Source organism: Sus scrofa, chromosome 9, assembly GCF_054392235.1.
Source record: "Sus scrofa isolate SSC_HxYL_T2T_F1_AM1 chromosome 9, Sscrofa_HxYL_maternal_Yorkshire_Landrace_v2.0, whole genome shotgun sequence".
In the NCBI taxonomy this organism is placed as follows: Eukaryota; Metazoa; Chordata; class Mammalia; order Artiodactyla; family Suidae; genus Sus; species Sus scrofa.
Genome location: NC_139391.1, coordinates 74,939,822 through 74,967,331, shown reverse-complemented (window position 1 = coordinate 74,967,331; position 27,510 = coordinate 74,939,822). Strand labels below are relative to the sequence as shown.

The 27,510-nt window shown below is 40.6% G+C and overlaps 2 protein-coding genes across 6 annotated transcripts in view; one reads left to right on the top strand and one right to left on the bottom strand.

The window, feature by feature from the left end:
• Window positions 1-27,510, top strand: part of LOC106504949 (uncharacterized) — a 631,734-nt gene that overhangs the window by 39,182 nt on the left and 565,042 nt on the right. For 2 of the 5 annotated variants that reach the window (XR_014815756.1, XR_014815757.1), the window contains exon 1: window positions 12,254-12,383. The exons of 2 other annotated variants lie outside the window; for them this stretch is intronic. The gene's annotated coding sequence lies outside the window, so the exon portion shown is untranslated. Of the gene's footprint in view, window positions 1-12,253; window positions 12,384-27,510 lie in introns of those variants that run through there. One more of the 5 variants, XM_084977000.1, reaches the window with a different exon arrangement.
• On the bottom strand, window positions 1,272-12,461 carry STEAP1 (STEAP family member 1). Its single transcript, NM_214305.2, is given in 5 exon segments — window positions 1,272-1,629; window positions 4,014-4,178; window positions 4,756-5,268; window positions 7,968-8,079; window positions 12,361-12,461. Coding segments are annotated over 4 exon segments (1,017 nt in total). The 5' UTR covers window positions 8,049-8,079; window positions 12,361-12,461; the 3' UTR covers window positions 1,272-1,371.

The following is a 27,510-nucleotide window of genomic DNA, read 5'->3' as shown; positions in this document are numbered from 1 at the left end:
CCATGGCTGACAGAGACAAACTCCAGGAGTCAAATCAGAACTCCATTGTTGTCCCTACACTGAAGTCCCACTTCAGGTTGGAACCCTGTTCCCTAGATGCAGCCTCTGTAATATCTTACTGCCACTAAAGTTGAAATCAGACTTTTCCCTCTCAGACTGGAGGTGCTAACACTGCCATCTTGCAGTGCAGCTGGGAGTGCAGGCACCTGACTGCAGCATGGCAGAGCTGGTTGACCATGCTATGCTATGTGCCAAGCTTGGTAAAGCCGTCCCATAGCTATGTCTCCTTGCTGAATCTGATTTGGAATTCTAGAACCCTAGATTACTTTTTCTCTTATGGTGAATTCATTCTCAGTGATACTGTTGTCTACCCTATTCCCAACTGTGCTACTCTCAACTCCTTTCTTCACTGTCTGCAGACATGTATCTATGTGTCTGAATCCCAATAGTGTATAAAATTCAAATTCATGCTCCGGAAGGCCCTTAGGCGCCCACGTAATAATGAATAACCATCTTTTGTAATAGAACAAAAAGTGAAAAAAAAAATCGGTCCACTCAATGAATGTACTAATTGTTTTCCCTAATTTGAACTATTAGCATTACATCTATTGTCTTTAGTCACACTAAACAATTTATCCATACAAAAGACAAGGTTTGTAGTTAGTTTTCCTAATTAAACCTCCAAAGTATAGTCACTTGGGTTAGCGAGCCATGAAAGCTTATGTATAGTTTGCTTTCTGTGGAATTGGTTCATGATATGCTTTCATTAGTGTATTAGGGTGAGTTCAACTGAGTTGTACATAACTCAGATGAAGAAAATTGAATTTACCTTTTCTCCTGGAAAGCCAGAGTTTTATTTTGCTTGGATGTGTATCTGATATTATTCTGTTGCTTTACTTGAGTAGTAACAATCCATGCGTTTTTAGAGACTAGTGTTCCATGAATAGCATCCAGTTATGGGAAAATGAAGTTCTTTAACAACAGTCATAAACACTGGATATGTGGTATGTGTGGTAGATTCAGATAATATTTTTTTTCATGGCACATGATAACTTTAAGTCATAGTAAGGACTAGTATTTCAAGGCCTTTTATTACTTATGATGCTATGCAGTCTGACAAATCAGATGTGGCTATTTTGTTATGCTCAGCTTTACTGAACATACAGAACATGCTAAAGATTATTTAATTTCTTGCTTTGAATCAAATCTACAAGGACATACACATATTTCAAACTCATCACCCATAAACAAAGAGATTCTCAAGTGGTCACTTAGATCCTCAAATGGTCATTTTATTAAGCAAATACAAAGTTGAAATGCTTATGATAAAAATATGTCAATATTGGACAAAAATGTGCATAAACAGCAATTCTACAACTGGGATGACATCTCAGTTTTATTAATTTTGGTGACATCTTCCCAACCATGTCTAATCTTCAGGATCTTCTTTCTCAAGCACGGCAGGAGTAGTATGACTTTGCAAATCAGGACAACAGTCGGAAGGAAAACAGCGATCATAAAAGTTGGAGGTGTATACCATATAAATTGCTTTACATCTACCCATTTATTCCAGGCAAAAATCAATGCATGTATTGTGCCCAGCAGAAGGGAAACAATTCCTAGTGTGCTCTGAAAAGGGGAAAAAAAAACAAACCTTGGTGAGGTTGGTTCAGTAAGAGCTTACTCATTCTCCCTCATTTGGATCTGCTCTCTTGCTTGGAAATTCTTCCACTCATCTGTGATTGTTTCCTAGTATGTTTCTCAGCAACATCCATTCATATCTTGCTCTTTTTACTTGCAAGTAATGTCTTTGCAGGCTACCTAAATTTAGAAAATTCACAGCTGTTCTCCTTTTGGTTTCAGCTAATCAACACTATTGTCCCCTTTTCCACACTTTGTTCTTATGATATTTATTTTATGATGCTTTGTCTCTTGTGCATTTACCTTAATTCTGCCTATCAAGAGACATCTAAAATCAGGGACTCTTAACTCATCACGGGATCTCTGCAGAATCAAAACAATGATTTGCACATTTTAGGTGCTCAATAAATAACTGAAGATTAGTGTAAAAATCAACTTGTGGTTAGTGATCTTTATCAATTATGAAGGCAATTAAAGTGACTGACTCTTCTTTTGATATAAGAATATTTAAAGTGGAGTTCCCACTGTGGTAAAGTAGGTTAAGGATCTGGCATTGCCCCAGCTGTGGCTTGGACTGGATTCTTGGCCCAGGAACTTCCATATGTCATGGGTGCAGCTAAAAAAGAAAAAAAAAAAAAAAAAAAAGAATAGTAGTTTGGCTTTTGTTTAAAAAAAAATTCTGGAATTCCCGTTGTGGTGCAGTGGAAATGAATCCGACTAGGAACCATGAGGTTGAGGGTTCGATCCCTGGCCTCACTCAGTGGGTTGAGGATCCGGCGTTGCCGTGAGCCTGTGGTGTAGCTTGCAGAAACGGCTCAGATCTGGTGTTGCTGTGGCTCTGGCGTAGGCCAGCAGCTGTAGCTCTGATTGGACCCCTAGCCTGGAAACCTCCATATGCCACGGGTGCGGCCCTGAAAAAGACAAAAGACAAATAAAATAAAATAAAATAAAATAAAATAACGTAAAATAAAATAAAATAAAAAATTCTGATAAGGTGGAAAAGTACCAACAGTTATTTCAATGTTTGAACAAAACATAGGGATATAGACATGGGAAGAAAAATATCAGCATGCATTGGGATACTTGGCATTATCCAGATAAAGGTGCTTAAAAACAGTTGTGCACCTATGTAGTTTTATGGCACTCTGACAAAAGCTCTTCTAGACACCTTTTTGACTTCTATTCACTTTATGTGAAGTGTTCATCTACCTGCCAGAATGAATCCAACTCACACTACTCAGCAGTGAACCCAATGAATACAATCTAATAGCTAAGTTTATATGGTGACCCCCTTTCTAGCCTAACCAGTTGTTCTGATAAGGTGTCTTTGGAGTATATGCATGGACGTGTGGAAAGGATAGTATGGATTACCTAATTTGTGAGAATTTCCAAAGATGTCCACCCATCAAAGTTAAAGCTGTGTAATTTAAAAAAAATGTTGGCAGTGCCTGTGACTTAATTACGGTTATTCCTTTGAATCTTGTCAGACATGGATCCCCTTGTGAATTCTGGCACTTTGTTCTTTTTACAGTGTAATCTACCACTAGGAAGTGAACCTCAGTAAAGCCGAGATAGTTTTTTTTTTTTTTTTGTCTTTTTGCTATTTCTTTGGGCTGCTCCCGCGGCATATGGAGGTTCCCAGGCTAGGGGTTGAATTGGAGCCGTAGCCACCGGCCTACGCCAAAGCCACAGCAACAAGGGATCCGAGCCACGTCTGCAACCTACACCACAGCTCACGGCAACGCCGGATCATTAACCCACTGAGCAAGGGCCGGGACCGAACCCGCAACCTCATGGTTCCTAGTCGGATTCGTTAACCACTGCGCCACGATGGGAACTCCCGAGATAGTTTTGAATTCCAAGAATACTGAGGAACTTCAAGTGATATAAAATGTAACTTGGAAAAAGGAGCCTATAAAATTAGATATTAGAATAGCTTGGTAGGTAAAACTCCGTATTTCAAGGAGAGGTCCTTTTTGTGGCTAGTACAAAGCTGTGTGACTGGCTTAAAAGAAATGAATAAAATCAGGAGATAAGCAAAACATTTTATTTTTGGAGAACTAAGAAACCATTGATACTGAACTTATGAAATACCACATTTGTTGTTATTAGGCAACAAACTGTTTCAAATGTTAGAAGTATGATTTTTCTTTGAGCAGTACCTTTTATTTATATCTAGAAAATACTTCTATTTAGAAGCAAGAGGAAAAATGATAGGAGAGCACATTTTTAGTTGGAACAAATGTGAGATCTTCGCTTTTGGAAAAACATCTGTTATTTTCTAGGGGGTAAAGTCAATAAACTTGAAGATATCATGAACACAAAAAGATATATCTCTCTGAGGGACAAGAGCTATTTTATATACAACGTACCTGAATATAGTGAAATTCTCTCCATGTCAAAGAGTCGCTCACAGATGGAATCGATGTCACAGCCAGTAGAGCCAGGATTGCAAGTGTCACAATTCCCAGAGATACGTAAATTTCCATTCTCCAAACATCATGCTCAATCCAGGCATCTTCTTTATTTTGTTGGACCTAACAGAGGGTAAAAAGACAGAAAAATTGCAAACAATACTTGTTTCCAGTTTAAGAACCTCCTTCTACATGCTCTCCACTGTGGAGGGCCTGGTATCTGGGGGTGTCCACACATCCATGACTTTGCTTTTTGCATTCTTCTAAAAGAAATAACACAGGAGCTATTAATCTCTTTCCTTGAATACACCATTTATATAATCTGTTTTATTAATTTACATCAGATAGTTATTTGATGGTTAGAACTGTCGTGTGGTAAATAAGCAGAAAATAACAATTAGCATTAAAAAAAGTAATCTTGTGAGGGCAGTAGAAATTGAAATGTGGTTCTGTCCATGAACAAGACACCTGTTTATGTTGTTCAAGTTGCAGTTTAACATTTTCAGCTTAAAAAACATCCCTCAAGGTAGAAGTATACAATCAAGTCTCAGCGAAGAATTATAATTAAACAAAATTGAAAGTATAGATCGCTTTCTCAGTACTGAGTTTCAACAGAGGTTTAGGATACTGACACTAAAAGGAGAGTTAGTTTGTTAGGAGGCTTTTTAGTTTAGTGCTATTGTCAGTACTGTCAACCTACCTGTTGATACGCCCAGTTTAGCAACTTGTATCTGTAGGATCGCCTCATTGGATAGGATAAACTGTACACTGCATGCAACACAGCAAAAAAGAAACTGAGAAGCCCAAACTGCTTTCTGGTTACCATCCACCTGTCCAGCCAATGTGGAAATTTCTTATACTTGGTTCCATTATGAAGCTGCACAATGGCTGCTATCACACCTGGCAGATAAACCAGCGCCAAGAGGGTGATGGAAACCATTGGCAAGACTTTGTTGATGACCAGAATTGGAATTTTGTAAAAATATTGTTGATGGGAAGTTACAAAAGGGTGAATTACTTCCCTCAGGAGAGTGTAAAGAAAAGTCAGAGATGACACGATAGCAGCGATTTTAATTGGCAAATGCCACTTTGGAAAGAGTTCCTGTTTGTGCTGAAGCTCTGGAGGGCAATCAAATTCATCAAAATGAGCTGTTTGGTGCAAGTGCACAAGCATAGGTCTTTTTGGCATGCTGTTCTCTCTTGAGTCCTCATTCTACAAAGGAAAGAAAATAAACATCTTAAAACTAAACAAAATAAAAATAATATAGCTCAAACTAATTACTGCTCATTGTGAAAAGGACATTTAGAAATTTGCTTTTGGATACTGGTTAGCTGAAGATGGCACAGGCTATGTGGCACTGATCAAAGGTGCACTTAGCTACCCCACCTTACTTGGAGCTTTCAATAATTTCTATTATTCATTTTTCTTTAAGACAAAAGAAATACATGCTTCAGATATCTCCACCAGTGCTCAGGCCATTGAGTCTCTATCTTGAAAGCATCAAAGAATAGGATGATGGAACTGGGAAACAAAAACTGAAAAACTCAAAAAAAACCCAGTAATCTTTGGTAAAACTAATAACACTTGTAATTTGTAATGGTTGTATTTGTTTTATAATTTTTTTGGTTACTAGACAACTCTCTAGGAAGAACTGAAGAATGACTTCATTAATTCAAGTACAAATAATATAGTCAGAGATAATATAGTCATTACTATTAGATAAAAATAATTTCCACTAGGTAGTCTATATTCATAAAATTTCTCATTTGCACAAGTACTAACAAATAGTCTGTGAGAAGGTACAGAGGCTAAATAAATAGTTAAATCACGCAGAGATGATCTATTTCTTGAGGAAGTTATACTTCTTTACCCAGTTGCATTTCCAGGTATAAATGATTCAAAAGAAGGTTGTGTTGAATATTTTGTCACTTCCCCAAGTGGATGATATACCAACACATTTTTTAAAAAAAGCTTCAAAATAAGAACTTAGAGGGTCAGTTTATGATAAATTTACTGTGTTTCCCAACATGTTACTCCTCATTTCTTGTGGCTTTCTATGTAGACCCATAACATTTTAATGTTCAAAATGACATTGGTGATTATCTTGTTCATTTCCTCATTTTATGCAGAGTAACTTTAATTCACATGGTTCTTTACATAATTTTTAGTGTTTAAAAACATCTTCTCACCACTTGACTTCTACTTTAGCAATAAATCACTGTTAATTCCAAAGTTTTTTCCAATTATTCCTTTTATAAGGGTGTTTATCAGGACTCAGCCTCTGCTCTCTATGTTATAACAGTCAACTGAGGTCAGTTTTCTGGGTAAGGGTAGAAGCATTATGGGACAGGAAGACACTTAACTTGACAAATGAAAATGATTTTTTTGGGGAGTTCCCGTCATGGCGCAGTGGTTAACGAATCCGACTAGGAACCATGAGGTTGCGGGTTCGATCCCTGCTCTTGTTCAGTGGGTTGACGATCCGGCGTTGCCATGAGCTGTGGTGTAGGTCGCAGACGCGGCTTGGATCCCGCCGTTGCTGTGGCTCTGGCGTAGGCTGGCAGCTACAGCTCCGATTCGACCCCTAGCCTGGAACCTCCATATGCCGTGGGAGTGGCCCAAAAAAAAAAAAATGGCAAAAGGACAAAAAAAAAAAAAAGAAAATGATTTTTTTTATGCACACATGTAGACAGTATATGCTTGTAATGCCTTATTTTTCCTATTAAGATAACTAATATGAAATAATTTAAAATTGTAAAATTGTTAAATTTTCTGTTAAAATTGTAGTTGAGTAGCTTCCTTCGTGGTGCAGTAGAAACAAATCCAACTAGGGACCATGAGGTTGTGGGTTCCATCCTTGGCCTCACTCAGTGGGTTGGGGATCTGGCGTTGCCCTGAGCTGTGGTGTAGGTCACAAATTCGGCTTGGATCTGGCGTTGCTGTGGCTCTGGTGTAGGCCGGTAGCTGTAGCTCCAAATAGACCCCTAGCCTGGGAACCTCCATGTGCCGCAGGTGTGGCCCTAAGAAGACAAAAGACAAAAAAAAAAAAAAAAGAAAGAAAAATAATTGTAGTTGAAATCAGTTGGAAAGGTAAAGAGCACTTGGAACCAAAAATTTCCACCACTTTTTCAGTCAACTAATGTAGTCAGAAACATTTAATCTTTTTTTTTTTGGTCTTTTTGCCTTTTTTGGGGCTGCTCCTGTGGCATATGAAGATTCCCAGGCTAGGGGTCTAATTGGAGCTGTAGCCACAGCCCTATGCCAGAGCCACAGCAACTTGGGATCCGAGCCGCATCTGAGACCTACAGCACAGCTCACGGCAACGCTGGATCCTTAACCCACTGAGTAAGGTCAGGGATCGAACCCTCAATCTCATGGTTCCTAGTCGGATTCGTTAACCACTAATCCACGACCAGAACTCCAGAAACATTTAATCTTGATATGGGGCAAAAATGTGACAAATGATCCTTATTCCAAAATTCAATTTATTTGGTCAAACAGTGAATTATCTATAACGTGATGATCTCTTGGTAAGCAGCCATGGGGCCTATGAAAAAAGTGCATGTTTACAAAATGCTGTTATATGGGCATTGATGACTTTTAAAAAATTTTGACTCAGCGAATGTTAGAAAGAAAAGGGCTTTGCAAGTGATCTGGTCCAACTCTCTCATTTTACAGATCCAGAATTTTCAGTGACTTATTCAGTTGTGACAGTTCAGTGACAGTTCAGTGACAGTCAAAGTATATCTTTCTCTGATATCCTATGCTGCCCTTTACCCACCACAGTATCAGTGCCAGGAATCAGAATAAAGCTATCAGCAGATTATGGTGAAAATCACTTTTACAACACTGGGAGATACAGAACAGCATCTGAATTACTTATAGCTTTTAATTAATTATTATTATTTTACCAAATAATCGTCTTCTAGATTTTTCCTGGGCTTCATTTTCCAAAGTTCTTCTTGGTTCGTGATATCTTGTCTGCTCTCCATTAATTCTATAAAATGGTATGGCTTCAGCCACCTATGAAAACAAAAATAATTATCTTCTTCAAGTCTATGCTATTTATGATATTAATATCCGATAGGGGAATATGAAAAATTTACTCATATATGGGCTCAAGTGGCAAAAAAATTATAATTTAAAATACAGATAGTAGAGTTCCCATTGTGGCTCAGTGGCTAACGAAGCTGACTAGTATCCATAAGGACACCAGTTCTATCCCTTGCTCAGTGGGTTAAGGATCCGGCATTGCTGTGGCTGTGGTGCAGGCCAGCAGCTACAGCTCCGATTCAATCCCTAGCCTGGGAACCTCCATATGTCATGGGGGTGGCCCTAAAAAGAAAAAAAAAATACAGATAGTGACTGGTTTGCACATTAAACCTCACATTATAAGCTGCAAGAATTCAAACAAGTCCCCTTGTGTCAGTAGTGCTTTTTTTTTTGTCCAACTCTCAGTGTGATATATGACCTAGGTGTCTATTTGAAATTCAGAGGGTCAGATGTTGCCTTTTATTTTGGGAGACGTTAATTCCACATGCTCATTTAGAGGAAAGTCAACTTCCCTCAAAAGTAAATACAATTAGAAATGTGTTTTTTGAGAATACCAATGTTATCAACAGAGGTTGGAGTTAGTTAAAGTTAATACTTTGGGAAGTTGTGTTTAATAGACTTTGGAGTTGACACTGGAATCTGAAATAATAAGTAGAAGATTTTATGGGGAAATATATTCTGGGTCTTAGACAATGAACAGAATAGGTATCCTTGGTAAGGTGAACCCTCATAGCAGCTTAAAGGATTGAAAAGTTGAATTTTCAGAGTGCCAATTTCCCACTGGAGTAATAGGCTGGTTTTTGTTGGTAAGATATGAGTTACTAGTATATTTCCAGTGGGGTTGTTGAGATGTGTTCTATTTTTGACATGCTCGCTCTCCTCATCAACCCTGTAGAAATCATTTTGTCAAACTCCCTGCCAGATAAAATAATCTTTTCTTTAGCGTCCTTCATAGATCCTCATTTGGGCTTAATGTAGCATTTTTTAGGAAAGGAAAACATATGATGTCATAATATTATTCATAGCTGTATTAGTTCTAAATTTATTTCTAGAGGAATAAATTGCCAATTTTTTCCTTATGAAATTCAATAAGAAAACATTACAGGGAGTTCCCGGTATAGTTCAGTGGAAATAAACCCTACTAGTATCCATGAGGATGCAGGTTCAATCCCTGGATCCAGCGTTGTTGTGAGCTGTGGCATAGGTCAGCAGCTGCAGTTCCAATTTGACCCCTACCCTGGGAACTTCCATATGCTGCAGGTGCAGCCATAAAAAGCAAAAAACAAAAACAAAAACAAAAACAAAAAACAGGTTAGATATACAACCGTTTGATTGACAGAAATATTTCAAGTATTTCTGAATTTTAGACTACCTATAATATTTTATTAAGTATCGAATGGGCACCTCCACAGAGACAAGCTGGATCATTAACCCACTGTGGCACACTGGGAACTCTGTATTCTTCAACTTTTAAAGGTTTGATCTTCACAAAGAATGAAGGGGAGACATCTTTACATAATGCCAACACCTGCTTTTGGTGAAGTGCTCTGAGAACATTTTCCATATTTTACCTATTTCAAAGGTTCACAATATTCATGCTAAGGGTATTTGCTTTGGTCTGCCCACATTCTTTTCCTATTTTTTTCACATGTTAAAACATTTCCTCCATCTGGAGAAATGGCCTCCTGTGGCCATAGAAGTGGGCAAATGACTCAGCCTTGGCTAATCCCAGTTCTCTCTTCTCTTGATCACACTGATGGGCTCAGGGATGGCACACAGCCAATGGCACTGAACCAATTCGAGTCCTTCTCTGATATTTATACATCGAAGTGGAAGGTAAAGAGAAGGCGTCTTTAACATCATGTTATATGGGATGACAGAAGCCTACCATGCTTTCTTCTGCCTGCTGTAAGGAGGAAGAGGTCTTCAGCAGGACAGGAAAAAGCCAACACACAGAAGCCTGAGCAAGAAATGGGGAAAAGCAGAGCATAGTCCTGGCACATTGAAGTATTTCATCTCTGAGACCAGATCCTGAATTTTTCAGGTACACGAGCCAACATTCGCCATTTTGCTGAAGTTAGTTTGCTTAAGTTGGGTGTATATTTCTTTGGCATTTGAAAAGGCTCCCAAGTAGAGCATATGCCAACCATCAAGTATTTATGTACTTGAATCTATGACAGACATTGAGGAGGAAAAGGAGAGATGAGACTGTGTCTGCTCTGGAGGAGTTTACAGTCTATTTCCTTAAGAAGTACAATTCCAAATCACTTAGTGATTTAACCAACATTATTTATTTTTAAAATTTAGGGCCACACCCACGGCATATGGAGGTTCCCAGGGGAGGGGTCAAATTGGAGCCTCAGTTGCCAGCCTATACCACAGCCACAGCAAGGCCAGATCCAAACTGCATCTGCAACCTGCACCACAGCTCACTGCAACGCTGGATCCTTAACCCACTGAGTGAGCCCTGGGATGGCACCCACAACTTCAGGGTACTAGTTGGGTTTCTTATCGCTGAGCCACAACGGGAATTCCTTAACCAACATTATTAACAGAGTAACTTGGGGGTATGTGTGTGTTGAGGGATAGAACTTTTCTCTACTGTAATCAAACACACGAAATAATTTACTGTGTTTAGATGATGTTTTCACTGTGAGTTTCAGGATGCCACAATTGTTAACATACAAATCTGCACTGGATAGTAACTCATTAGGCAGTGGGAATATAAAGTTAAATAAGACGGAAAGTCTGCTTTCAAAAACCTCAAAGTCTAGGAGACAAGGCAAACATTTCCAGAACTAACTGCATGGTAGTGCAATGCCTCGCAAAGGAAGACAAGGCTTTCTAGCAGGAAACCATGGGAAGGTGAGGGCTGTTGTCTATAGCTAGTCCTGGGACATCCAGCGAGTTGGCTGTATTTGCTGATGGAGGCCCACTTTGTAGAGAATCTGGGTGAAAAGCCAGAGCTGCCCTAGAGAGGGATCCAAACATTTGTCTGTGTGGTAGGGAGACCATGCTGAAGGGCAAAGCCAAGGAAAAATCCCAGGCAGTGAGGGAACTTGTTGACTGTGTAGCCCACAGTCAACTTTGTGCCCTGAAGCCAGGAAAATAAAATCTCAGTCAAATCAAATATGTTGGTTTCCATCAGACATTAAGCAAATATACAAAGTTCCACAAGAAAATCTTTTCATCAACAGAAACAAAAGAGAACAGCACAGTATTCAGATGTTAGGAACTCCAGAATTTGATCCAAAGTTCTCTTGTCATCTCTATTAAAAAGCCAAAGCCTATTTCTGATGGGATTTTTCCATTTTGTGGTACCAGGAGGGCTGACCTGAAGTTCCTGCTAAACATTTTTTTTTTTATTCCTGCTAAATACTGACATAGCCTTATTGACCCATGTTTATGTCAAAGAATTTAGACTATGAAGAAACTCAATGACTGATATACATTGTGGGTTGCACTGCATTTCCTAACCATCTATACTTTCAACTGCACACTTACTTTACCACAGTTAACTATGTGAAAGGGAGATGTTTTTCTTCAGTGGGCTGTGTTGTTAAGCATTGCTTCCTCCCCCTGCTGAACGTTCTGTACTAAATGAGTGACTTTTTATTAAATGAAGCCATCTTTTCTTTCGTTATAAAAAGAAGAGATTAAGAAATGTGGAATTATTTGTAAATTTTATGTCAGAGGTTTTGACCCCTGACACGCAGAAAGCCTTGATTGACTGTTTGGAGGGAACTTGAGTCTCAACCCAGATCCTGAAAGAGTCGCCCTAATGTGCCAAGGATTTAAATGAAAACTCTGTTACTAGGAAACCTGAAGACAAGTCGCACGATTTTAAGCACTCTGTACCAATCATTCATCAATGTTATGCAAACTCGTGGCGATTCTGCCAAGTTGGAAAACTTGCCATTAGAACCCAACCTAAGGACCAACTTAATTACCCGTCATACCCCCTGAGTTCCTAGCGCAAAGGTTTTCTTGTGAGTCCCTGGCTCCGAGCCCCCTGGACCGGCCACAACCGAGCGGTGTGCTCTGCGGAGAGCTAGGCTGGAAGGCAGCTCGTCCTGGAGCGGCGCGTAAGGGGCAAAGTGAGCTACGCTGGTCCCGGGGCGCCGCCGCCCTGGTCCTGGGAGGATTTGCAACCCGCTACACACCTCCAGAGGCTGGATCCGGCGCCCTGCCTCGCAGGGACACCCAGAGGCAGGGAGCAAGGGGCGAGCCAGAACGATTCAAGAGACTCACCCGCTTCTCGGCTTGACCTGACGGTAAGTTGCGGCCGCAGCGCCTGCCCAGAGATGCCAGCCCCACGCGGCGCCCGAGCCTCGGGAGCGCTGAGCCTGCTTTCCCGCTGCAGGCCCCGCCTCCTTGTTAATTGCCTGTCCAGCGCCACCTGCCGGTGCCGGGTGTCCGAGGGGCTTCTGCTTGGATGAACAGTCCTGGGAGGTCCCTGAGGCCGGACCCAGGATTTCCCTAAGTCGTCATCAGGCAGCTTCAGGTTTTCTTTCAAATATCCTTGTGCTCCGCTTGAGGTCTGTTCACGCCCTCCGGATTCTTGCTTTTCTTTTGTTTCTTTCTCCTCGCCTTTCTTTCATCTCCCTGCTGGTGAACATGCGTGCAATTCTTTGGAGCAGTGGTTCTCAAACTTTAACAAGTTTCTCCTGTAGGGCTTATGAGATGACCGATATGCCCCCACCTCCTCTCCGTTTCCAGTTTACTTGGTCTGGGATGGGGCCCGAGATTCTCCATTTTCTAACAGTTCCCAGGTGATACTGGAGCCCTCTCAGATCCCACTTTGGGATGTGCTGCTTTAGAGCTTCCGCTAGCTAATTTTAAACTTCACAGCACCTCTTTGAAGTGGCGGTAATAAAGCCACCTTCCTGTACCCCTAACTTAATCAAGCATCCCAAACCTAAAGCAAAGTTACTGTCACTATTTACAAGTTTAAGGTTGTTTTTAAAACATGAAGTGTGTGTCATCGTCTACCACGGGATGGTGTACAAGGACATGCTGCAGAACCCGCTGCTGGTGCCCGTGAAGGTGCTGAAGGGGCACACTCTGACACGAGACCTGGGGGTGTTGGACGTGGCCTTCCACCCCACCCAGCCCTGGGTCTTCTCTGCCGGCGCCGATGGCACGGTCTGCCTCTTCTCCTAGGCAGCCCGCTTCTAGGGCTGCGCCTGTGTTCAGGACCCTCAATAGAGGCCTTTTCCCCTAAAAACAAACAAACAAACAAAACAACAACAAAAAACATGAAGGGTGTGGGGAAAGAGCGAATGGGAATGAGGAATTCACTCTGAAATGGAACCAGTCTCAGGGCAGGGTGTCTGAGGCTTGAATTGCAATATGTGAGGATTTGGTGTACCGCCCTTGAACTAATGTGATTAGAAAAAGCGAAGGAAAAAATCCGCATTTTCCTCAATTGTCCCTTACTCATAGCTCAGGCGCCGAGGACTGTTCATGTTTTAATAGGTAATTTTCTGTGGTCACTGGCTCTCCACGGGGTAATGTTAAAGCCCCTTTGAAAATTAACTTACCGGAGTTCCCGTCGTGGCGCAGTGGTTAACGAATCCGACTAGGAACCATGAGGTTGCGGGTTCGGTCCCTGCCCTTGCTCAGTGGGTTAACGATCCGGCGTTGCCGTGAGCTGTGGTGTAGGTTGCAGACGCGGCTCGAATACTGCGTCGCTGTGGCTCTGGCGTAGGCCAGTGGCTACAGCTCCGATTCGACCCCTAGCCTGGGAACCTCCATATGCCGCTGGAGCGGCCCAAAGAAATAGCAAAAAGACAAAAAGAAAATTAACTTACCATGGACTGACGCCTTATGGTAGAAATGGAATTTTACACTTTTTATTTCTAATTTAACTAGAAAATAATCATTTAAAAAGTTTTTGGAAAAAAAAATCTGTTTTATAGAACGGATTACATAATATTAAGACAAATCATCAAATGTGTCTAAGCATTGTTGAAATTAAGAAATGACTGTGGGTCCTAAATTGTCAAACAAAACAATACGCTTTTATTCTTTAAGATTTGGTAGAGGAGCTCCCATTGTGGCTCAGCGATAATGAACCAGACTAGTATCCATGAGGACACAGGTTCAATCCCTGGCCTTGCTCAGTGGATTAGGGATCCGGCGTTGCCATGAGCTGTGGGGTAGGTCACAGACATGGCTCAGACCCTGTGATGCTGTGGCTGTGGTGTAGACTGGCAGCTTCATTTCTGATTCAACCCCTGGCCTGGGAACTTTCATATGCCTCAGGTGTGGACTAAAAAGAAAAAAAAAATTGACAGAACAGGAGTTCCCTCTGTGGTGCAGTGGCAGTTCGGATTTGTTTCCTGGCCTTGGCACTTCCATATGCTGTGGATGTGGCCGAAAAAGAAGAAAAAAGAATTTGGTAGAACAAAGATCAATCACTTTTTCATAATTTATTTTGCAGGTGAAGAGGGAAGGAAATTAATATTGTATAAATGGGCTAATTATGGCAAGCTCTGATTAAAACTGCTTTTCCCTTTATTAAAACATTTGGAATCAAGCCCCAAATACTTTTGTTTTATAATCAGACCAACTATTTTATTTCTGCACTTTTTCCAAAAATTTTGTGTGTGTGTGTGCACGTGGAGTATTTTAGCGTGGTGAATACATATAGTACGTTTCAAAGTAAAATGATTGAAAATGTGAGGTTATTTACTAGTTTTTTTTTTTTTTTTTTTAGTTTGTAAAGGAAACACAATATTGGATTAAAAAAGCATAGTATTAGTAGTTCCCGCCGTGGCGCAGTGGTTAACGAATCCGACTAGGAACCATGAGGTTGGGGGTCGATCCCTGCCCTTGCTCAGTGGGTTAATGATCCAGCGTTGCCGTGAGCTGTGGTGTAGGTTGCAGACGCGGCTCGGATCCTCCGTTGCTGTGGCTCTGGCGTAGGCTGGCAGCTACAGCTCCGATTGGACTCCTAGCCTGGGAACCTCCATATGCCGCGGGAGGGGCCCAAGAAATAGCTAAAAAGACAAAAACAAACAAACAAACAAAAAAAAACCAAAACCAAAACACACACGAAAAAACATAGTATGAAAGAACTTTTATTGAGTTGTCAGGAGTTAATGTTACAGACAAAATTTCTGCAGTTTTTGCACACATGTGATCCGTGATTTGGGCATGAGATGAAGGAAAAGATTTTTTTTGTGTGTGAAATACAAAACCAAAGCATCTGAAAATGCTCTGAGTCAGCCTCTGTAGCACATACTTTTAAAAACTAGTATGGCTTGCGGAAAACAACACCACGCCATTGCAAATGTTGAAAAGCAGACAGTGGTTTGGTGTGACTTGTAAGAATGAGAGGATTTTAAAATAGGAATTCAACCGTTAGTTACAAACCAATTTGGATCAGTCAGAATATAGTGTAATAAACTTAAAAATCTAGTAAGAAATCATATTAACAAAACAGTTCTTCAGTCTTAGAGTCAAACACTAAATTAGTGATTTCACAGTAATATGTCAAAGGGAATATATAATAATTTGGAATCCAAGAGTACTTTTACTTGAGCAATAATGAAAAAATCTAATCTTAGAATTTGATGGGACTGCCCTTTAAGAAGTACATGGAGTACAAATGGTGTGAGAGATAAAATAAAAACTGATCATAAAGTTAATCACAATGCGTGATCGGCAGTAAACTGTAAGTGGATGGTAAGAACTGTATTTAGTTTTTCTCCTTTGGAAATCTCACTCCTAAGGGCATAGTAATTCAACTAATGATCAGAGTATTTTCAAGTCTACCTCTTCCTGTGTAAGAATATGGTGAGACATTTTAAGATGAAGCAAAACTTACTTGAAGTTTATAAGGAAATAGCTTGTCAAAATGATTGTTTTAGCACAGACACGGTAAAGCTCTGGCTTAATTTTCTTTCTTTCGCAAACAGCTCCCAGGACAGCTGGGAGGGGGGAGAAGAGGCCCCCCACCCCTGCCCCCCGGTCCCATAGGGGTTTTTATCCCTTGAAGACGGGGGGTACCAACGTGGAGGCCAGAAAGATGTGGTTTTCTCCCATTGGCCTTGCCCTGGCTTAATTTTCTGATTCTACTAGCCTCATATGCTAAATTCTCTTCACTAGTTCAAGGTTTACTGGTAGAGTAATGCTCAAAGTATGTGGTCTGTGTGTGAAAGTGGTGGAGGGTAGAAGCATCCACCCTGGGACTGGAGGTTTTAAAAAAATTCTTCCCTGTCTTTGCCCCCAACTCAAGCCCTTTGTTGCATATTACCAACACAGTTAAGAGGCAGCATCTATTCTAGGAGTTCCCGTTGTGGCTCAGTGGAAATGAATCTGACTAGGAACTGGGAGGTTTTGGGTTCGATCCCTGGCCTCTCTCAGTGGGTTAGGGATCCTGGCATTGCTGTGGCTGTGGTGTAGCCCTACAGTTACAGCTCCAATTCAACCCCTAGCCTGGGAACCTCCATATATGGCCCTAAAAAGCAAAAAAAAAAAAAAAAGTCTGTTCTAGGAATAATACTTTTAAAATATATACAGTTTTTATTTTGAAATATATACTTTTAAAATACTATTCAGTGGGTTTATTTTGAGACTTACAATCAATTTCTGCCCAAATACTGCTTAAATTCTGTCACAAAATTTAATTTCGTCAAATTCTGTGACAAATATATATTCTATTATCTTTAAATAATAAGTGGGGTGATCTATGAAAAGGTAGCTGCAAATGGTATCACATCAAGCCTTGCTAGTTACTTACATTGTACTTACTGACTACATGGATGATAGTCAGATTCGTTTCTGCTGAGCCTCGACGGGAACTCCTCTTTTAATACTTTTAGAAAGTATATTCTGGGGAGTTCTTGTTGTGGCGTGGTGGAAATGAATGCATTTAGTATCCATGAGGACGCAGATTCGATACCTGGCCTTGCTCAGTGGGTTAGGGATCCACCGTTGCCATGAGCTGTGGTGTAGGTTGCAGATATGGCTCTGATCCCGAGTTGCTGTGACTGTGGTGTAGACCAACAGCTGAAGCTCTGATTTGACCCCTATCCTGGGAAGTTCCATATGCTGTGAGTGCAGCCCTAAAATGTAGAAAGAAGAAAAAAAGTATATTCTCCCATAGGTTATACTGGAAGGTACACTGGAAGATGTATCCTGGGAGGCTGTGAAGAGGTTCTACCTTAGGAGAAACACAAGCATTTGGAGCCAAGAGAACAGATTTCACTACCTTCATAAGGTGGCTTTAAGCATTTTTCCTTTCCCCACATCTCCATGGCAAACAATACATGACAGTGAAAAACAAAAACAAAAACAAAAACAAAACTTCTTTAAACTGTTCGATCTTGCTCGGTCCCTTTTGCTATATAGTATCTTAGCCCTTACCTGAGCTCACTTGATATTCTCATACAGCACTTTTCAGAATTAGCCTGTACTGGAGATTTTTGTATGTTTCTGTTACCCTCATTAAATTGTGAGCTTTAAGAGAGCAGAGACCTTGCCATTTTCACCTTTGTGTCTCTTAGAGACTGATGGAAGAGACTTGTAAATGTTTGTGGAATGTGATTTTACCCCTGGAAATAATATGGTGAACATGTGATACATTGTGATATATATGCATACATAGTGATATATCACATGTGGATAAAGAAAATATCATATTGTGATATATGTATGTGTGTGTGTATATATATGTATATATATTTAAAAATTTAATTTATTTTTATTTTATTTTAGTCATTTTAGGGCCACACTGGTGGCGGCTTATGGAGATTCCCAGGTTAGGGGATCAAATCAGAGCCATAGCTGCTTGCCTACACCACAGCCACAATTCGGGATCCGAGCCACATCTGCATCCTACACCACAGCTCACAGCAATGCTGGATCCTTAACCCACTGAGCAAGGCCAGGGACCGAACCCACGTCCTCATGAATACTAGTCGAGTTCGTTAACCACTGAGCCACGATGGGAACTCCTGTTTTTGTTTTTCTTTATCCACCGGTCCACGGATGGACACTTAGGTTGTCTCGCAGTCTGACTATTATGAATAATGATGCAGTGACCATGGAGGTGCACATATCCTCTCGATAGTGATTTCATTTCCTTTAGATATATACCCAGAAATGTAGTTGCTGAATCATAGGACAGTTCTAGTTTTAATTTTTAAATTTTTTGTTACTGTTTTCCGTAGGGCCCGTGCCACTTTACATTCCCACCAGCAATGTATTAGGGTGCCCTCTTCTCCACATCCTTGCCAGCTGGCATTTTTTTCCTTACTCCAAGCTTAATCTCTTTATCAGTTTGACTATGGAGTAATTTTGGGGAAACCATCCAGAAGACTATTTGCAATGTGGATTTCCATCCAGCATAGCTAATGACAAACCTCACCTCATTATCTTGAGATATTAGCTGCTGATATTGTGGAGGTGTACATGAACAGGGCGTGTGATCAATAGTTGGAGAGACCTTGGTCGTAGGGAAAGGTTCAGCAGGAGAACCAGCAAACTCAGATACCTCCTCTGCACTTTCCTCAGCCTTCTCTGCTTAGACTGGAGACTGTTGGAGGTCAGGGATCATTTCTTTCCTCAGGCTTAGTAAGGAGCAGAGTATATAGGGAGAAGCTCATATATTCTTATTGAATGAAGAGTTCCTTGAGGAGAATTACCGTCCACAATGTCAAGTGCTATAAAAAAGTCAAATGAGATAGGAAATGAAAAAGAGTCTCTTGGGCACATGGAAAATGCTCACCATCACTAATCATCAGGGAAAGGCAAATGAAAACAACACTGAGCCATCACCTCGTACCTGTCAGAATGGCTATTGACAAAAAGACAGCAAACAATACATGTTGGCAAGGATCTAGAGAAAAGGGGACCCTAGTGCCTGGTTGGAGTGTAAGTTGGTGCAGCCACTATGGAAAATAGCATGGAGGTTTCTCAAAAAATTAAAACTACCATAGGATCCAGCAAATCTACTCCTGGTATGTCTGAAGAAAACAAAAACACTAGTTTGAAAAGATATATGCATCCTGATGTACCCAGCAGAATTATTTACAATAGCCAAGATGTGGAAGCAATCTCAGTGCTCATTAACAGATAAATGGATTTAGAAGTTGTGTTATGTGATTTAGGGTTCGGTTGGTGAGGGAAGATACATGGAAGAATGAATGTTTTGAACTTGGCCTCAGAAGAGTTAAAGATTTTTTCTTTGGGGAAAAGAAAGGGAAAGATTTTATTTTCTTTCCCAAACCAGAAGTAAATTTTCCTTTGGCTTAGCAACAGTTTTTGTCCAGGAATTAGCTTTATAACTTGAGTAGTTTTCCTCCCCTAGACCTACTGCTTGTTTGGCTTAAGTAGAGAATTTCTAACACGGTGTACTGGGTGCGCTTCCTTAGTATCGCCTCAGGATTTCTCCCAGGTGAGCTTCCAAAGGTGTTAGCCTTCCTCAAATCTCTAGCCCTTAGCGGAAAGCTTGTCTCAGAGTAGCTGGAGCTCAAAGAATATTTATTGAATTGAGTTTTTTCACTCGGCTATTTTCGTATAGCCTGGTCTTATTCCTGCTTTTGTATTCAGGTTGGCTTCCCTAAAAGCCCTCATTTCTGTCTACACAGCTCCATCACAGCTCTCTTCTGATCATTTTAGTCAGCCATATAACAAGCCTCTTTCATTAGATTGGCAGCTGGGTAATCCTCAAGGGGATACCACGAGCTTCACAGGGAGAGCCGTTAGTTGAGATAACTCAATAAAAAAAACACAGAATAAGGTTTGTGGACATTTGAGCGAGCGCTATGCATTGTTTCCATCTGAAACAAGATACAGTTCTTCCAATCAAGGAAATGATTCATCTTCTTAGTATTGAAGGGGGCTTTTGGAAAAGTCAGGCTTCACAGCTTCTGTGGAACTAGATTCAGTGGTGCGCTGTTGTGCTCTGTGGCCACAAGGTGGCGCCAGAGGCCTATGCAGAAAAAAAGCAAACGTCTCAGGGCTTCTGGTGCTCCTGCTTCATTGTTTTATTGACTTTCTCAAACTCTCTGGAAGGATTTTGTACGTTCAGACTCACTTTTGTGTGTGTTCATTTTCCTTCCGGTCTATCATCTATGTATATGCTTATGTGTATATACGTCTGTGTTTATATAACATCCTTTTAAAAAAAATCTATATTTACATCTGTATCTATTATTTACTCAGTGTTTACCATTTCTAACATATAGCATAAATTATCTTACATTCTTTACTGAAGTATAAAGACACATAACATCAATTTCCGGTGTGCAACATACTGATATTATATTTGTATATGTTGCAACAAGATCTAGTTTACATCTGTCATCAAGTATAGCTAACAATTTTTTTCTTTTTCTTTTTTTTTTTTTTTGTCTTTTTGCTTTTTCTAGGGCCACTCCCGTGGCATATAGAGGTTCCCAGGCTAGGGGTCTAATTGGAGCTGTAGCCGCTGGCCTTCGCCCCAGCCATAGCAATGTGGGATCCGAGCCATGTCTGCAACCTATACCAAAGCTCACAGCAGTGCTGGATCCTTAACCCACTGAGCAAGGCCAGGGATCAAACTCGCAACCTCTTGGCTCCTAGTCAGATTTGTTAACCACTGAGCCACGACGGGAACTCCAACAATTTTTTTCTTGTAGGTAGAACTTTTAAGATACATTCTTTAGCAACTTTTAAATATACAATACAGTATTATTAACTATAGTCACCATGCTGTACATTACATTTCCATGGCTTATTTATTTCATAACTGGAAGTTTATGGGTTTTTCTTTTTATGACTTTTTGTCTTTTTAGGGCCGCACCCACAGCATATGAGGGTTCCCAGGCTAGGGGCTGAATCAGAGCTATTGCTGCCGGCCTACACCAGAGCCACAGCAACTCGGGGTCTGAGCTGCATATGTGACCTACACCACAGCACACGGCAACGCTGGATCCTTAACCCATTGAGTGAGGCCAGGGTTGGAACCCGCATCCTCATGGATGCTAGTCAGGTTGGCTGAGCCACCATGGGAACTCCTGGACGTTTATGTCTTTTAACCCCCGCTTCATTCATTTTGGCTACTTCCTATCACCCCCACCTCTGGCAAACACCAATCTGATCTCTGAAACTTTAAGTTCAGTTTTTTGTGGGTCTTTTTTTTTTTTTTTTAAGATTCCACATGTGAGATTGTTCAATATTTGTCTTTGACTTATTTCATTTAGCATAATGCCATCAAGATCATGTCACAAATGTCAAGATTTTATTCTTTTTTATGGCTGATTAATAGTCCACTGTGTGTGTGTGTGTGTGTGTGTGTGTGTGTGTGCACGTGTATATTTTACATTTTCTTTAGCCATTCATCTGTCAGTGACACTTAGGGTGTTTCTGTTGACTATTGTAAATAATGCTGCAGTGAACATGGGAGTGCATATATCTTTTTGAATCAGTGTTTTCTTTTTCCTCAGATAATTATGAAGTGAAATTGCTGGATTATACAGTAGTTTTAATTTTTAATTTTTTGAGGCCCCTCCATACTGTTTTTCCACAGTAGTCGCACCAGTTTATATTCCCACCAACAGTGTATGAGGGTTCCGTTTTCTCCACATGCTCACCAACACTTATCTCTCCATTTTTGATAATAGACATTCTAACTGGTATGAGGCCATATAGATATTCTTTTTTTTCTTTTCTTTTTTCTGGCCTCAGCTGTGGCATATGGAAGTTCCCAGACTAGGGGTTGAATCAGAATTGCAGCTGCTTGCCTACACCACAGCTCCAGCAAGGCAGGATTCTTAACCCACTAAACAAGGATAGGGATCAAACAATTCTCATGGATACCAGTCGGGTTCGTTACCGCTGAGCTACAGTGGGAACTCCTAAATTATCTTATTTAATCCTTATAAAGCCTCTTGAGGAATTTCGCACTGTGGTGCAATGGGATCGTCGGTGACTCTGGAGCACTGAGACACAGGTTCAATCCCCAGCGCAGCAGGGTGGGTTAAGGATTTGGCATTAGTGCTGGTGGTATAGGTCAGATCTGATCCCTGGCTTGGCAACTCCACATGCTGCAGGCCAGCCAAAAAAAAAAAAAAAAGAAAGACAAACCTCTTGGAAACAGGTACTTTTATCATCTTAACAAAAAAGAGGAAACTAGGGCTTAGAAAGGCTAAATAACCTGTTCAAGGCCTCTTTACTCTTTACAATCACAATAGTTTAGCTTTTTAGAATCACAGTAGCCTCTCACAGCTTAACTTTCACAGCATCTTTGAGTTTAAAATATATGTATAGAGAAATAAGAGCAGTTTATAGTGAATTGATTAGAAGACAAGAAAGCCCCTGTGACCAAAATGTTTGTCTGTGGTTCCTGACCTGTTGATTATTAGTTTTTGTGAGTGTGGAAATCTTGTCCTTGACCCGGGCAGGCGTTTCGCACCCACATTCCTGATATTGCTGAAGCACAGCTGTGATCCAAGCAAAGACACTCTTGGATGGTGACTGGAGCAGTCCCTACCTTCCCAAAGCAGCTTTAACAGCCCACTTAAACCTCGGGCGTTACATAAGCAATTTACTTAAGAACCGAGAAGAGCAGTCAAGATGTGAGGAGGTCATTCATTTGCTATTGCTCTTGTCACCTCGGCCAGGGACTCCATTCGAGGTGTTTAATGATCATTCTATTATACACGCGAGACTCTAACAGTCAGAGGCAGAGGGAAGGACATACTCTCTTTAAGCCTCAGGCTCCCAATCTGTAATATGAGAAAATAATTTTACCTATTTCCTAAGGCAGTTGGCAGGATTACATGCGATTGTGAATGTGAAGTGTGTGGCACAACGAACAGCACCGTGCCTGCGGGAGAGCAGTGGATGGTAGTGGTGAGGAAAGGCAGGGAACATGGGCAGAAGGAGGAGGGAAAAGGGGATGCCGAGGAAGGAGGCTGAAAAATCCGTGGATTCCTCAGTTCTGATTACCACCAGCCAGAAAGCCATAGAATTTCTGGCAGGAGACTTACAGATCATGGAACTTAACCATGTTACAGGAAAGAAAAAATGCGTTGTGAGACTTAACCAAGGTCAGCTGATAGCAACTCCAGGACTGGAATCCAGGACCCCTTTTGTTGGTTCTGGTGTTGTTTTACCACGAGTCACACTGCTTTGGGTCCATCAGGAGATGTGCAAATGTGAGACTGAGCTAGTCCTCATCTGTATTATGCGAGCTCACTTTAGAGTCTTGAGTTACTGAAATATAATGTCGTATGGACTAGAGGAAGGTATTGTAGCTTTAAATCAAAAGGACAATTTACACGGAGTCTTAGTCCACAGCACAGTATCCTCAAGTTCATGGTGCAGTCCAGGCATCTCTTCCCTAGAAAGGCTACATGTAATGTGATTGCTCCCCATTATGAGAGAAGTGTGGCTTCTTTTGTGTGTGACCTCTTCAAGATGCTTGCTATTATCTTTACTTATGATATAACCTTATGGAGACTTATTTCTCAGGAAGCTCCCAGATATGAATAGCAGTAATTTGATTTTATGGGCGCATAGATTTTCAATAGTTATGCTTTCTGTGCTTTCCTTAGAGACAGTCTTTCTTTTGTAGGTATATTAGCATCTATCTTTTATGCACGAGGCTACTGGACAAAAGCAAGTAGAAAGTTGTTCATTGAGTGGTTTTTGAAGTTTTAGAGGGTGCCAAAGCGTAAGGGTCCTTTTCTTTAAAGTTACACTGAAAAATTTCATTTGTAGTCCCAGACAAGTGTAGCTTTACCATTTTCATGGTTCCTTTTTATATGCCATTAATGAGATTATTCATCACTATTCAAATAAGTGTCTTTAAAAAAAGATTATCTCTTCCCTCCCACTCTCCTATGTGTGCTTATCAACATGGGTGAAGACAAAAACTAGAACTATGACGATGCTATTTTGAAACATTATATTCATTGTGGTTTCCGATGACAAAAGCGTATATTTATTGAATGAAATATAGAAGTTGTAGAACAGAAAGACGGAAGTAAGAATGAAGGGTAATCCCATCAACCAAATGGAATTAACTTGAGAATCTGGTGTGTTTTTCCCCATTATAAGAGAACTATGGCTCCTTTGTGTGTGACCTTTTCAAGATGCTTGCTGTTACCTTATGATATAACCTTACAGAGACTAATTTCTCAGTAAGCTCCCAAATCTGAATCGCAGTAACTTGATTTTCTTCTTGATTTTCTTTCTTCTTCAGAGAAGACAGTTTGATAGCTATGGGTTCATGTGAGTAGAGTTACACTGGATATATATTGTTGCTTTTTAGCCATGTAGTCATTACTCAGTTTCCTGGAATCTCAAAGCAGTGTCTTATTAAAAGAAGCTGTGGTCTAATGGGAAACAAGCCGTGAGCGTGGAACAGTTTCTTTCTGATGAAATGCTGTGGACATGTGGCTGTCTCTGTGGGTTCCAAGAATTTTGCTGACATAATGTTCAGAGATTTGAATGTCTTTGGATGCGTGAAATCAAGAGAGGTTGTAAAAAAGGACAAGGAAGGAAAATACTGGCTTTCTTGATAACTCAAGGATGGTCTTTAAATGGAACGGAGTGTATTGATTCAGTTTTTGTGGTTTAAAATAGCTGTTTTCATCAGTGGTACCATTAAAAAAAAAAAGCCCTCCAGCAGTTCCCTCTGTGGCAAGGGGATCCTAGTGTCTCTGCAGAGCCAGGGTGCAGGTTCAGTCCCTGGCCCGAGGCTGTGTGAATTTTGTTATTGTTGTTTGTTTTTTGATTTATGTATATTTTAATTTTAATTGATAATGACAGACTGATTCTTAAAAATGCTCTTATTAACTCCCATTTCTGCTAGCTATGCCTTCTCCTGGCAGCTCCACCAATGGTAGGCTTTACTAAATAAGAAAATTGCTAATCTGATCTCTCTCTCTCTCACACACACACACACACACACACACACACACACACACACACATACTCCCCCTTCCCCTCTCTCTCTCCCAATCATATAGCTACCTCAATTTTTTTTTTCTGCTCGAAAGTTCAAGCACACTTCAAAATTACTTGTTATTTCTTTACTGGTTTTTAGGGTTTCCTTTGCCTATAACACTTTTTCAAATAAAGTCAAATAGTTGTACCTCTTTTCTAAAAAGCTTATTTATAGTTATACATAGTATTTTAGGTTTTTCTTAAGTTTTACAAATCATTTAATCGTATGTTTATGTCTTTAATCCATCTTGAATTAATTCTGATGCATTTTGGGAGATGGAGGCATAATTTTATTTTCGTTCAGATGAGTGGCCATTTGTGGCAGCCTATCCTTTTCCTACAGAATTTAAATACCACCTTTTCCATAACTAAATCCCCATGTATAGTGGGATCTATTTGGGTTTAGCTTTTTTGTGTTTCACTATCTGTCTCTTACCATTGCCAATGACAAATTGATTTGACTGCAGTGGCATCATAGCATGCTTTAATATCTGATGTGGAAAATCCTTTCTCGCTCTTCTTTCATTCTATTTTTATTTAAGTTTTGGATTTATCAAGCCATAGATGTACATGGTTTAAAGATGAAATAGTTTTATAAGACTTTATTTTTTTAACCCCTTCAAAAACCAACTGTCTTTGATGGCTCTTCAATAATTAAATAACCTTTGCAGCAACATGGATGGAACTAGAGAATCTCATACTGAGTGAAATGAGCCAGAAAGACAAAGGCAAATACCATATGATATCACTTATAACTGGAATCTAATATCCAGGACAAATGAACATCTCCTCAGAAAAGAAAATCATGGACTTGGAGAAGAGACTTGTGGTTGCCTGATGGGAGGGGGAGGGAGTGGGAGGGATCGGGAGCTTGGGCTTATCAGACACAACCTAGAATAGATTTACAAGGAGATCCTGCTGAATAGCATTGAGAACTATGTCTAGATACTCATGTCGCAACAGAAGAAAGGGTGGGGGAAAAACTGTAATTGCAATGTATACATGTAAGGATAACCTGACCCCCTTGCTGTACAGTGGGAAAAAAAAAAAATAATAACCTAGGAGTTCCCGTTGTGGCTCAGTGGTTAACGAATCCGACTAGGAACCATAAGGTTGTGGGTACGATCCCTGGCCTCGCTCAGTGGGTTAAGGATCCGGTGTTGCCCTGAGCTGTGGTGTAGGTGGCAGACGCGGCTCAGATCCCGAGTTGCTATGGCTGGGGCGAAGGCCAGCGGCTACAGCTCCAATTAGACCCCTAGCCTGGGCACCTCCATATGCCACGGGAGCAGCCCTAGAAAAGGCAAAAAGACAAAAAACAAAAAACAAACTGAAATATTCCTACTTTATGTTGAATTTTACATGATATCCCATCGTGATAAATGAGGATTTATGTCTTTTGTCTCTGATTTCCACCACACATGGACCTTCCCAACCCCCTATTCCCTCAATGTAGATGTAAACTCTAACATCGATTAGATAAATGTTCACTAATCATGTTATTATAAGTGTACAATTTTGTTCTACAGCTGGGGTATTTAGTATGTTGTGATTATTTCTCCTTTCTTAATTCATTTTTTTTTTTTTTTAATTTTTGGCCATGGGAAGTTCTTAGGCCAGGGATCGAACCCCATACCTCAGCAGTGACAATGCCAGATCCTTAACCACTAGGCCACCAGGGAACTCCTGTTTTTCCTTTCTTATGCAACTTTTAATTTTCCCAGAGATTAATAATAGTGACCTGGGAGTTCCTGCTGTGGTGCAGTGAGTTAAGAATACAACTGCAGTGGCTGGGGTTGCTGTGGAGGCTTGGGTTTGATCCCCGGCCGGTGCAGTGCACAGTGGGTTAAAGGATCACGGGCTGCTGCAGCTGCATAGCTGCAGCTAGGATTCAATCCCTGGCCTAGGAATTTCCATATCCCTTAGGTAAGGGCATAAAAAAAATTAGTAACAGTGTTCTGACTTTTGTTGGTTGCTTGCTCAGTTTTTAATATACTTACCATTAGTTCACTTCCAAACTTGCAACAATTGTCTCCATCTCCTCCTAAGATGTTCTGATGCATGTGGCATTCTGTTAATCTTGAAGGATCTAAATGTTTTATGGTTGCTCCAGCCTGCATGGATTGCCCCCTAGTCCTGATGCGAAGTGTTTTCCTGACATCTTCCTTAACCATCACCTGAAGCTTCTTTTATTCTTTCTCTTTCCTGTGTTTAATTTCCTCTTTTTTGTATTCTAAGAAATCTTGAATTCTTACTTTTTTTCTTTTTTTAATTCATTTATTAATTTATTTGGCTTTTTAGGGCCACATGTGAGGCATATGGAAATTCCCAGGCTAGGGGTTGAATCAGAGCTACACTACAGCCACAGCAACAAAGGATCTGAGCTGCATCTGCGATCTGCACCACAGCTCACAGCAATGCCGGATCTTTAATGTGCTGCGTGAGGCCAGGGATTGA